Source organism: Aythya fuligula, chromosome 9 (genome assembly GCF_009819795.1).
Source record: "Aythya fuligula isolate bAytFul2 chromosome 9, bAytFul2.pri, whole genome shotgun sequence".
NCBI classification, from domain to species: Eukaryota; Metazoa; Chordata; class Aves; order Anseriformes; family Anatidae; genus Aythya; species Aythya fuligula.
The window spans coordinates 9,130,485-9,143,691 of NC_045567.1; the positions used below are offsets into that span (position 1 = coordinate 9,130,485).

At 37.2% G+C, this 13,207-nt stretch overlaps 1 protein-coding gene across 2 annotated transcripts in view; it reads right to left on the reverse strand.

Moving 5' to 3' along the window:
* Positions 1-2,370: 2,370 nt before the first annotated feature.
* UGGT1 (UDP-glucose glycoprotein glucosyltransferase 1) overlaps positions 2,371-13,207 on the reverse strand; it is a 43,139-nt gene continuing 32,302 nt past the window's right edge. For both annotated transcript variants that reach the window (XM_032192979.1, XM_032192978.1), the window contains 12 exons: positions 12,467-12,625; positions 11,387-11,472; positions 10,936-11,020; positions 9,802-9,890; positions 9,189-9,293; positions 8,580-8,664; positions 7,157-7,339; positions 5,785-5,945; positions 5,156-5,270; positions 4,324-4,440; positions 3,827-3,986; positions 2,371-3,369 (listed from right to left, as the gene is read on the reverse strand). In XM_032192979.1, the coding sequence (XP_032048870.1) occupies positions 3,344-3,369; positions 3,827-3,986; positions 4,324-4,440; positions 5,156-5,270; positions 5,785-5,945; positions 7,157-7,339; positions 8,580-8,664; positions 9,189-9,293; positions 9,802-9,890; positions 10,936-11,020; positions 11,387-11,472; positions 12,467-12,625 (1,371 nt within the window). In that variant the 3' untranslated portion in view covers positions 2,371-3,343. The remainder of the gene's footprint in view (positions 3,370-3,826; positions 3,987-4,323; positions 4,441-5,155; positions 5,271-5,784; positions 5,946-7,156; positions 7,340-8,579; positions 8,665-9,188; positions 9,294-9,801; positions 9,891-10,935; positions 11,021-11,386; positions 11,473-12,466; positions 12,626-13,207) is intronic.

Consider the following 13,207-nt stretch of genomic DNA (forward strand, 5'->3'; position numbering starts at 1 on the left):
GGTGCCACAGAGGTATGGCATATTCTTTAAAAGATTACAGAAGTGGAGAGGCCAAATGGTTTATAAAGGATTTGGTTCCTAAAAAAACAACTGGATTGTTACTTTTTATTTTTTTTAAATCCCACCCCCTTTCATTTCCTTCTTTTACAAGAAATGCACCAGTAGCTCAATGAAGAGATAGCTTAACAACATACTTCAGTATTCCTCTACTTATTTTCTAGTAAGGCAGGGACATCTTCCTTTTAAAAGAATGTGGGGTTTTTAGCGTGAACATCTTGCCAACAGGACAAACTTGTTAGAGCCAGAGATGAGAAACAGCATCATCACTTTACCACAGAAGTAGCTTTCTACACTGACGATCCAAAGTTATGCTGCAACCTCCTTAACCTCAATTTTCTATTTCTTGTAAGTTTTACAAGTTTACAGGAACAGGCCCTCAGTGGCATGATCAGAAATAGCTCTGTTTTAGTAATCATCCTGGAATAAGATGCTTTTTAGATTTATTTGGCTGACGATTTTCTTTTAAGGCCCAGTTGAGCACTACCAGCAAGCATACGCACAGATCCAAAACAAGTGAATATCTTCCTTTCATCATTACTCTTGCGTGCAAATAAATAGTAGCTTTCCAGGAAAAACTGTAGTAGTTCACATTCACAATGACTAGTACCATGTGGATTTTATAATGTACTTAAGAATAGGTACAGGACTCTTAGAAGTACAGCAAAATGTACAAAATCTCACAATACATGTGTGTCTGGTTTCTTATTTCAATTAATTTAGTTTTTTTAATAAAAAAAATGAACAGAAGAATATGGTCTCTGTTAGAGAATTTTTCCTCCTTGCTATAGCTTGCTAAAAAGAAAAAAAAGTAGTGACATGGCAGTTTAAGTAAGTGCATACATTAACTACTAAAATGGAGGAGAGCATACTTTAAAAAGATTATTTTAATAAATGTCAGTTATAGAATTTTTTCTTCCTACCCAACTCCAAACAAGGCCTTGAAAATACTGTGCTAGATTTCAGAGGTTACTGTATTTTCTAGCTTCAGATAATATTTGAAAAAAGTGAAGCCAAAGATGTTTGATAGCAGAAGATCTTGTTTTGCAGAAAACTTGCAATTTCCTTGTTTTGAGTGCTGGGACAGACTTTTCCCCCACCCACGCACCGTCCATCCTATATAAGCCTCCCCTGCTGTCCCCTGCTTGTGTGCCATTCCATGTGCTCCAGCGTGGTGTAAGTGGGTTGTAGCTGAACACAGAAAGAAGAGCATTACAGGTGTTACATTATCTCTTTAAAACAGGCTAATTAACATAATATTGAATGATTTTAATTTGTTGGCAGACATGTTACTGTTTTCTACACTAGAAAGAATTTTAGTGCAAGTCTGCTTAGCCTTAACTAGAACAGTTTGACAGCAAGCATGAGCCATGTGTAACTTACAAAGCATCAGGGAGACTACTTGAATTGAAAACACCACAAAGGGAAAGATACCTAAGCTGAAAACTCATATGCAGTTCATGGTTTGATATCTCCCTCTCACATTTGCTTAGCAGTCACTCTCAACAGAGGGAGATTGGCCTTTCCACTACTCTTCTGGAGTTACCATTTTTCAATACTGACTAGAAATGTGCATGCAGCATGACTGGTTAGTTTACTGACCTGTTCAGCAGTGACAGTGCTGTACATATAAGGGACCCTCTTTCTTCTCAACATCTTCTTTAAGAGTGTGGTTAGTGAGTTGGGCATTTTCTTAAGCTGCCTATCCGAGGCACTGCCCTTCTGAACAGTTTGAACTCTACAACTGCTGTCTTTCAGATTCCTCCAAAACATTTATATCACATATAATACAATATTTCCAGACAAATACCTTAAAATAAGCCTAACTTTAGTGTGAAGCTCTTACAGCACAGAATGCTTACCTGTATAAAAACATAGGAGATGGAAATGATCCTAATCTGGATTTCTAAAGAAGCAGGGTAGAAGGAGCTATTTCAAGCTAATTTTGAAATACAAGCTAATTTTAGAATAGAAATGCTAGCTTAATTCTTGTATTTCAACTCTTCCATGTCTCAGTGTTCTAGGGAGTAGACAATAACCTTACTGAATGAGGGAAGCAGGGTTTAAGGATTTTTAAGGGGTATGTTTGTACAACAGTAACTATTGCAGTTATCTTTAAAAATTAAACCACAAATATGAATTACAAAACGAGCCCAAAATAACTTATCCTAGGAGCAAATTGTTTCCTTGTCTGTATAGTAAATGAAAACAAATGCAAGTAAAATATTCAAAAACCCAAAAATCAAGTTAGGAGAATGTGTTAAAAAAAAAAAAAAAAAAAAAAAAGAAAAGATGAAAGGACTGAACATGAGCTAAAGCTGAAGACCTAAGAACTCCGAAGTTTTTATTCATGTGACAACACCTCTGTTTAAAGAAAAATAAGGAAATTTACATGATGAAAAGCTTCCAAGCTTCCACAGATTTTTTTCATAAACAAAAGAAAACATTCATGAATCAGTGAACCACAGAAATAGTAAAACCCTACCAGTTTTGCAGATGGGTTTAAATTTTGAGCAAGAAGGAAGGAGGGCACTTTTATTTCCAGTCAGATGGGCTAGGATTAATTGAACTGTCAGATTCAATGTTCTGCTCACATTGTAAGCTTAGGCATTTGTATTTGGGATGAGCATTTACATAGATCGCAGTAGCTTTACATTAAGCCCAACCTTCAAAAGTTGGGCAATAAAAGATGACAGGAAATGGTGACTAGGTAATGCTGAATTTGATAAAAAATGAAAGGCATACTGAAGAAATCTGAGAAAGCATTTTTGACTGAAAACTTGCAGATGAAACAGTATCCCAATTCAAGGCCTGATGATTCTGAGCCTTTTAAAGTTACCTGGAAAAATTAACTCCACCAGTTGAGGTTAGGACTTACGTTCTAGCCAGTTCAGATTGTTCTAGTCTAGTTCAGATTGCTGTGTCTGCATTTTCCAGGCTCTCAAGTTAGATCTGAGGCTAATAGGATCTTCATCAGTTGTGGAGGTAGCAACAGCTGAAGGAACAGGCTGTGGCTTTTCCAGTGGATTTTGAAGTTGTGATTCTGAAATGCTAAACTCCATCATGGGCTCTTTCATTGCCACCACAGGTGCAAAAAACAGTAATGCTAATTCCAGCAATCCAGATCTTATTTCATATGCAGAAATTAACCCATAGGCAAGTAATAAAAATGCATACATCATCCCATTCAATTATTCAGCAGTTTTGCAGACATACCGGAAAAAAAACAAGCTTTCAATATAAAAATTGTCTATGAAACAGTCTAACTTGAGTTTTTCTCCATGGATCATAATTCCACATGAGCTGCTTGATCTGTAGAAGAGGAGAGAAGAATAAATACTCCATTTCCAGCTTCCTTAATTTGCAAATTGGTTTGAAACTTAATATTCAAACCCCAGACACTTGTTCCTTGCAAAGTTATCTGGGACTGAAGAACAATTAATTCCCCTATATCTATAATGGCACTGTAATTAAGGGTTAAGATAAGGCCAGGTTCATAAAATTGCAGGAACAGGGAGGATTCTTTAATGGAACTGAAAAAAGTGAGAAATAGATCTCTCTGTTCTCTAGGTTTCAGCATCAAGTTACACGTGCCTGACTTGGCAAAGTGCTTCTGTGCCATTAAAATAGGCAATTAACACAATTTAACACATCCTCCATGCAAGCCTTTACATGGTGCAAGCTTACAGTGAATGAGCACGAGGCTTCACCCCAGTCCAAACAGGTAAGAAGGAGATTGCAGCAGAAGGAAGACAGTCAGAAAGATTACCTTGTGTGTGTTGTCCTGACATCTTAGCTGGTGTTCCTGTTTCTTTTTCTTTCTGGAAAAGACTCTGGAGCTGTTTGATTTCTTGATCATAGTCCTGCCATTCTGGAACTATACGCATTGCTGCTTGCAACTTGGGCTCTTTGGTCATTGGGTTATTACACTGCAAACAAAACACACAAACTGTTCAAACACTTAATGCATAAATAAGCTCTATTTACTGAACAGAGGAATGCTTCCCCCTGGTGGAATTAATCTGTTGTTAGTGAACACTCAGTACACACCAGTATTTCAGCTAGAGTACAGTGTAAAGACTCTTCACAAATTCATGATGGCACCCCTCTAAGAAAAATACTGAATATAAAGAGGAAAAAATGAAGTACTGAAAACACTGAAGTAAAAATATAGGATGAGGCACCTAGATCTAAGATTGGGAAATGCCCTAAAATTTGTCATTATCTTATTGTGACATAAGAGTGAGGGAGCCATACTGTACTTACTAGATCAATGGTTTTTGCTCTCTTCTTTGAGGAATCATCACACCATGTTTCACACCAAAGCCACTCCTGTGGCAGTGATTTAATTGGCACCTGGTGGATCATGTTGTTAGGCAAATCCTGTTGTGAAGAATAAGATTTAGTAGCAGTTTCCACAGGGTGCAGTGCTGGGGGAACAACTGTCCCACCAGACAGCATTGAGAAGTTTTGTGATTTCTGTAAGCACAGAGGTTTGTTCCCCCAGGACAAGTGAAAAATGATAGATCAACCTTTCATTCCAACCAGTCATTTGGAAAAAAATATGAAACTGAATAATGCAATTGTTAATCTTACTTTGTTGGAACTTAAGTCTAAGAGCAAACCCGTGTCAAACCTGTACTGGACCAGTTTGAAGACCATTCTTAAGTAAATAAAAATGCTGTGTTACTTTTCCATGTATGACAGTATAAGCCTTATTTCCATATATCGTATTTGTACTGACATTATCAAGTCAGTACACAGTAAACCACTCAGAGCCAGACAGCTCAAGAAACTTTGTTTCTTCAGCAGAGCTGAAGAAACATTCAGATACATTCTTAACATTCAGCTGTGTTACATATTTACCTTGGAGTATACTGGAAAAACTGACAGTCTGAAGACAGGTAAGAGGAAGCTGTTGTTTCTGCCTACCAGCTATGTTTGGTTCTATGCACATGTGCCTCATTTGATGGCAGGGAGTAATGGGACTGCCACTGGCATTTGGCTTTGGTAGATATTTGGCTGGGACAGGAGAGGTCCTAATTTGGCATCATATCACAGTACATGCATGCATACATACAATGAACTAAATACACACCTGATCGAGGTTAGACAGACTGTTAGGGTCCTGACTAAGACCCTGATATTGTCCTCTGAGTCGATCTCCAGCTGCTATCTTTCTGAACTTCTTCAGATCCACAACATATAGGGCACTACATGGAGATGACATAGTTAGCAGTGACATTTGACTGACAGGTAAATTACTGCAGCACCAGGAGACCCTGAGATTTAATGTTAAAAACAATTTGATATACTGCCACCAATAGATTATCTAATATAAGGAAGGAAAGCAGTTCTAACTAAGGTGATGGCACGTACGCAAAAAAAAATACTCAACAAATCTATCTTAGCTTTGTTGTCATGCAGTCCCTTCTTCCAACATTTGTTATTAACAAATGAAGATGCCTGTTTAGTTAACACTTCAGTTCTTCATCTGTAAAAGCTGTATCATACTTAATAACTTCAGTGTCCCTAGTGCTTCCAATGGACCAGAGGCAATGGAACCTTAAAGAAGCAACAGTAAGCAAAAAGTGGTTCACTGCAGTGCTGTGGACCTCAGCTAGTTTTCTGCTAATTCTAATTCATAGCAAAAGCTTTCCACTTGCATTTTTTTTGGGGGGGGGGGGGGGGGGGGGGGGGGGGGGGTGGGGAAGAACTCTTCAGTACCTGATATGGTATTTTCTTCCAGCTAAGTGACTTGCCCAGTATCCTGATTTCCAGAACCTGTAGCCATCCATTTCTCTTCGACTGTCACAGAATGGAGTATAACCGTAAGGAGCACCATCTAGATTGAAATCTCTTAATTCCTTTAGATCTGTGCGCACAATCTGAAGGGAAAGGACATTTTATTTATATTCGTAGAAGCCTGCCAAGGGTTATTTTGAAATGCTGGTTAGGATTGAATTCAAACGGAGCAAACAGTGAAAAGAAAAATCATCTGTTACTCTTCTCTACCATCATCTGCATTATGCATATGTAGTACAAAAACAGGGCACCAAGTCCACTGTCTCACTGGAGCTGGATCAATTAAACTGGACCTTAAGTAATCTGATAGGGGTTTGCTTGACAACTGAAGTGCCAAATTGTTGCTTAGCAAGCAACAAAAATTCTCACTATAAATGAACTCTGCTATGATCCTTTGGTTTCCTTTCCTCTTGAAAGTTTGCAGACCCTTCAGAGATGATGCTTTCTAGTGTCTTTCTGACACAGACACTGTGGCAGTAATACTACTCTAAAAATAGCATTCTAGTGGAAACAATCTACGTTAATATATCTTTTAAAAACAGAGCAAGAACTGGATAAATTGAGAACAGCGTAGCTTGGAATTTAACCTAGGTGATACTTAAGCATGAGTTGTAATGGTTTTAACTGACATGGGATCATGATCTACCTATGCCAAAATGCCGAAGGTATTTCATATTTACATGTTGATAATCCATACTTCTCAATTTCATAAAAGTTTTGGAAGGAATTTTTGTTGGCAGTTCTCACTGCACACGCACCCTGTACTTTCAAACCATTCAGGCAGTAAGCGCAGACAAAGCCTTAACAGATATTGTTTGCTTTGCAGCAGGGCACGGCTTCATGCTCCAGGGAATTAGTTTCTCACTCCTCTGAAAGCCGTTCAGATCTGGCCAAGTCAAAAGCAGGGGAGTGGGAGGAGGAGGGTGTTTGGTGACTTAGGAAAACACTGTGTGCTAAGTGATCTGCTGCCTGGGAGAACAGACAGAAATGGAACTGGAGAAGAGGCAGGGCAAAATCAGAATCTGTTTGGCAAACTAGCTGGAATCACAACAGCAAGTGAGTGAGGAACCAGAGAAAAAGTAAGAAACAGGCCAACAAAAACAAATTTTCTGGGAACAGGCAGGAAAAAACCATACTGAAGCATACTATAGTTATAGAATCAACCTTCAGTCATGCCTGTGAAATGCCCAAACTTGCAACCTTTGTAACAACACAGAAATTGTATTCAAGAATATATAGTACTCTTAGAGAGGAAGAAAGGAAAAAGATCAAGTAATTCCACCCTCTGTGTTACCTGATCAGCATCCACAAATAAGATTTTATCAACAGCTAATGGGAAGAGCACGTCTAGAAAGAGGATCTTGTAACCCCAGATGATACGCTGTTTCTCTGTTTGCTGATGAAGCCAGCGTGGCCATTTATACTGGACAAGCTCATACTGGAAATTATACTTCTCTGCCATGTATGGGATGAACTCCTGCAGAGGGAGGGGGAAAAAAGTAGCTTATCTTAGTTCTGTTACACTGCAGGAGAAATAAAAGTGCATTAGAAATAGACTTAAGTCCCATAGTAAGTCAGAGAACATTAGAATGAAGAAGTTAAATAGCACAAAGAATAACTACAGATTCAGTTACTTCAGACAGATGACATAAACCCAAACTGTACAATCAATATAGATTGTAAAGCCAACGATCATGAGACAACTATTTTGGCATCCTTTCACTGCAGAATTCCTTATAAGCCATTTTATAGTGATCCATATAGATCAGTTTAAAAGAATGCATTACTCAACTTATAGAATTCAAATATGGGAGAGTTATTATTTAGAACTGTACAAAGCAGTACGTGGAAATAATAAAACAAGAAAAGAATCAGGAAAAATCCTTTACTGGAACAACTTGTGCCACTGTCCGATCTGATCAGTTGACATTCACGTCCATGAGGCCTCCTCTCACAGTGGGAGAGCACACATTTAGCCAAGGGATACTGGTAGAACATGACTGTTAGCAAGGGAAGGGGGTACCACATTGCTGCATCACCCCAAGAGCAGTCACAGCACAGACCATTTTTGTAGTGACAGGGACACTGCTAATTATTTCCCCTTGAGCTCATAAACTGGTAAGATTCTCTAAGGAAGGCTGCTTCCTAATATTACATGTTAAAAGTTCTGAATTCCTGAAATACACAGTTTTGACATTCATTTATGTCCCGGTTATGGTTTGAATTCTGCTATTTGATTCACGAAGTATCACAGACAATGTTAAGTATTTCCAGGTACATTCCACCACTCACATACTCCAGTCAGTCTGAAAAGATGGTTTTAATAACTCCCTTATGAAGCTCTCACCATACCTAGTTGGTAAGCCCTTGCTTCTCTGGTAGTTTTTTTTCCTATGCTCTCTCAACCATTATGTATTAGATGAAAGTTTATAGCCCTGAATTTCATCTCAAAGTCTATACCATTACCATGCGAGTTAAAAAAAAAAAAAAAGTTCAAACTCTTTCAAGTATCATTTTACTAGTAAATGCTTTTCTCTTAAATATTTACCTTCAACAGGAGCCCACTATTTCCAAAAGCTAGTTCTATGCTTTGTCAAAATAGAAGGTATACAAGACAAGAAAATGAACATGTTTATGTAACAGTATGATGCACAAGTCAAAACATTTTTCTTATTTACTTTGTCTGCAACAGAATGAATTTCTAATTAATAACAAACCTTGAATGTAGGCGATAAGTAGTTCTTCAGAAACCAGAACTTTAAAGGAGTCTTGGTATGTTTCAGCACAGACAACATCATTATGCTATCAAAAGAAAAAATAAAACATTTACAGGAATAGCTACCACCTGCTAGAGATCAGCTGCTTAACAGAGTACAAATTGCTATTTTACACTAGACTAACTATAGTATGTGAGATTACTGATCTTTGTGCATGAAGAAAAAGTGGGTAGCTTCACCCTATTAGATATTGCTTAATTTTATCTAAAATATAAAATCTGTTGGTTTTCACAGTGTTGAGAACAGAAGTTCAGATTCTCTTCCAAAGCAACTGTGACTTAAAATTTCTTAACAAAGTATCTGTATTTAATTATTTTCTAAGGAGAAATTTCTAGGGCAGCAACATGCTATCTATTACATTAAGTCTATTTTGAATATCTGCATAGCAGGCAGACAAAAGTTACTGTAATATAGCAGAGGCAAAAAAAAAAGAGGACTTCTGAGCTTTTTTTTTTTTTTAAATATTTTTGCAAATTCTAACCTTTTTACTTGTGAACAGCAGTGCACATTTACCATTTGAGACCCCCAAAATATAAATTCTGAACTAACCGTAGGAATCTTTCATAAAGGTGTCCTGAAGCCACAGAGAATATATTTAATACATCATCTTTATCCTGTTTCACATCTTCATTCTTTTGTCCTCCTGTGAATCCCCTGAAAGGATGAATATGTTTATATGAGAGACAAGATAGTTAAGGCCCAACTATACAGAAGAGAGTGTAACAGATTAAAAATCCCTATGGTGTTTGTTTAATATAGTACAATTACATGGTTTGGTGTCCTCCTCCTCAGTCTGGACATCACAGTCCACAAGGCAGAGCACTGCATACACCAGCGTGGATGACCCGGTAACTTATATGTAACCGCCTATTCAATTGAAAGATTCCTGGCTGAGATACAGCTCTTGGAAACAGTTTCCTCCTTCCCTGTAGCACAGGTGGTAAGGGAACATAAGCAGGGCAAAGCAGTAACCTTAGTTCTCTAGAAACAGAGGGGTCCTATGAAAGACATGGAGCTAGTGATGCACGGCTTTGATGAGTCAAGCCCTAAACTCAAGCTGTCTTAACAAATGCATATGAAATATCATGGAACTAGCTGTGTTATCTAAAAAGCCGTTTTCCAGTTTCAAGAGGCTTGCAGGTTATTGTTGAATTAGCTTTACCATTTGAGAGATTCCCAAAATCCAGATTCATTCTCACTGGTACCATCACTTAGTAGATCTTCATTCATCATGTCTATTTTTTTCTGAACCTGTGAAACATATCACTGCTTTAGTGAGCAGAACTAGATATTGGGCAAACAGCTATGGAGTGTCGTTGTGACACTAGCTCTGTTAGTATCCATTTCAGTTACGTCCAGTTAGCTGATGGGTAACCTAAGCTGTCTGGAGAAACAGCTTGGTAGTGAACTGACATTTTGAAAATAGATTCCAAAGCTGTTCTCAGATAACCAAGGGCATGTTAGTCTAGATGGTTAAAAATGCTTTGCTAAGAGGTATTTAGTGACCATCCTTGTTGGTGGAAATTAGCAGAGAAAAAAAAATTCAAATAAACCAGCAAACTGCCCCCAAAACAACACAAAACCTCAACATCACTTTCCATTTCTAGAAAGTATTATTTGCCATTGTAACTCCCAAGCAGTTAAGTAGGTGTGACAGAAAAAGGAAAGGCAAAAAAAAGGAGAAAAAAAAAGGAAAAAAAGCAAGAAAACATCCCGGAATTACTCCAACACAAGTAAATCCTGTGAGGAAGCATGAACCAGATGTGTCACAACCATCATTTACCAGTCATCCTCATTAAGCTTTTCAGCTACATTGTTATATAATAGGCAACCCTAAAAGACAGTAGATTAATAAATTGCCTTTTAATAAAAAGGTATCCTCACCTATTCTATCAGATAGATAGATAACATGTTACCAGATGAGTAAATTTTATCTGTAACAAAAAAATACTGTCTCAGTGGACACATGGAATGTTTATAACTACACTTTTTATAAGAAAAAAAGTCATGTCTTTTAAATAAGTAATAAACATAACTGAGTCAGTAAAATTTAAGCATAATTGTTTCTCACATGCATCCAAAAGGAACAGCAGTTACATGCCATTCTCTCCTGTGTCAAAAAAAACAAAACCGAGTCTACAGACAATTCCCTCTATTGTAAGTGTTGCAATGTGAAAGTTTTGCAAATTGCTTCTAATGTAAGCTTGTAGGAAGGGAGAATCAGGCCCTCAGCAGTTCTTCCCCCACTACTGGTCAAACAGTCTTTTTTAAGAGCAAATCCAGTTTTTATACTCACCTTCACTTTAATAATTTTGCTCTTGAAGTTGTTGAGAACAACAATAACTTCATTAGCTTCAGGTGGAGAGTCTGTGCCATCATGGCTGAAAATACAGTAAAATCACTTTTAGTTTGTTTTTTGAAAACACTGCCTTTACTAAAAAGTAGAAATATGTCCTTTATTTCTTCTACATGTTTTTCTACATATTATTAAAGCTTAGTATTGTAAAACAGGTTTGAGACTTGCAACAAGATAAAGTAACAAATACATATGTTTGAACACAGACTGAGTTTTGTAAAGGAACGCATTTATTTCATCTCAACTTATTCCGTACAGTACAAAATGCAATTTGCTGTTCAGTTCAATTACACTTTGGCAAATGAACTGTTAGATTCAGGTATTAGCATGCATGTATCTAATTCAGAAGTTTAACAAGGAAAATATCAAGGTATCTCTTGTGCCGTCCTACCTGTAGATTCTATAGATATCCTCAGATCTGCCCTTTCTCAGTCTTAGAGTCCATGCACCAGGATTGGCTTTTAACTGGAAGTAACCCTGTAAAGGGAAAAGAGTATCTGCCAATTTCCAGAAAACACAAATGCAGAAAAACAGGTTTGTAAGTCACGTATTTTGACCCACTGTTATATCTGGAAATAGTTATTTGTAAGCTAGCTGACTAATATAACCATAACGCCTTAAAACCCAGAAAAGTAAGCATGTATGGGTGTGGATAACACCACAAAACTTAGAAGTTCCATTCAAAATCCTTAGTTTTTTGAAAGAGAATGACAATTATTAAAAGGTCCAGCTTCATTTTTTAGATGACAAAAAGTCTTCAGAGTGTCTTGGTAGGAACAGCATAATTGTAAAGTTGTTTCTGCAGAAGGAATGAGCCAATTTCTAAACACTAGTTGGTAATTACACAGCAGCCTGTGAAAGGTTTGCCTCTAAAAACATAACTTTTATCTATTGTGAAGCTATACAGACTGGTATTTCAGCTACAGCAGGAAGTAGTAACATAGGTTGTATATTTCAAGATCTCCCTTCTGCAAAACCTAAAAAATTACAATGTAAAATTCCAGTACTGTATACGTTTCTTGTTGAATTTTCAGGTTCCAAATCTGAGAATTTTATTTTGTGATGTAGATTATTATGCCAAAAATATACAAAACGTTTGTAGCAACATCTCAGTGTCCCATTCATTTTTTATTTTTTTTTCTTTGACCCCACAGGCATGAGTGACCTGTCCTGGAAAAAGGTTACCTAGACATATTGGCATAATTTTAAGATACTCTAGAATATCCTCCTCAGCAAGCTAAAGGGAAAGAAGTGCATCTTTAAAAGGTAAGAGACAAACAAGTTTATTGCGGAGTTTTAGACATCAGAGTGAAGAATGATGTGGTTCTGATATTTGCAAGCAACTGTGGAGTGCAAGTAATGCCATATATCCCCAGCCTACATTCTAAAAGATATTTAATGGTTTAACGTGAGGAATTGTGCTGACTGGAGAACCCAAGTTATCTGTTGCCAGTTTCAATCAAATGCTTACCAAGTTGGCCATAACAATGGTATCTACGATGACAGGATTGGTTGAAGTTCCCAGTGTAAACTGGAGTCCCCGAGGTGGCTGTCCAGTAGTAATATCATAGCAGTGTCCTTCCAAAAGCAGATATTCCAATTCATATTCTGCAGCAACAACGTTATCTACCTATAAGAAGATATTGCTGAATTCAGCATTAGCTGTAGAGTGCAATTCTTTTTTAGTGATTCAGTTACTATCTATAATAGCCATAGTAATCTACTAGCACTTACTTTACCAGAGTATTTCTATTAGACGAATACCTAGAAACCCTTAAAAAGCTTGGTTCCATTGAAGCAAAAAAATTAATGACATGTATTGGTAAGACTGTCCCCTATCAAAACTCTCAATCTCAACCAGTAAGATCCTAGGATAACGGAAGTGAAGGACTGTTGCTCTATTTTACAAACTCTTTTTTACAGTTATTGTAGGATTTAGTCAAATAAGTGATCGATCTCACAAGAAGCCTGTTGACAGGCTTCAGAACTTTGAATCAAAACCTCTATAAAGCTAATCTAATCTATCATCATCTGAAACAAACGTTTTATTTTGCTCTACGTTACTCTTACAATGTGCTAGGGGTATCATCAGAAAGAGCGATTCCTTTCTTTTACACTAAACAAAAAAGTGCCAATAAAAAAATACTTGTCAAGTTGAACAAATCACTTCAGACATACAGACTCATAGAATATCCCAAATTGGAAGGGACCC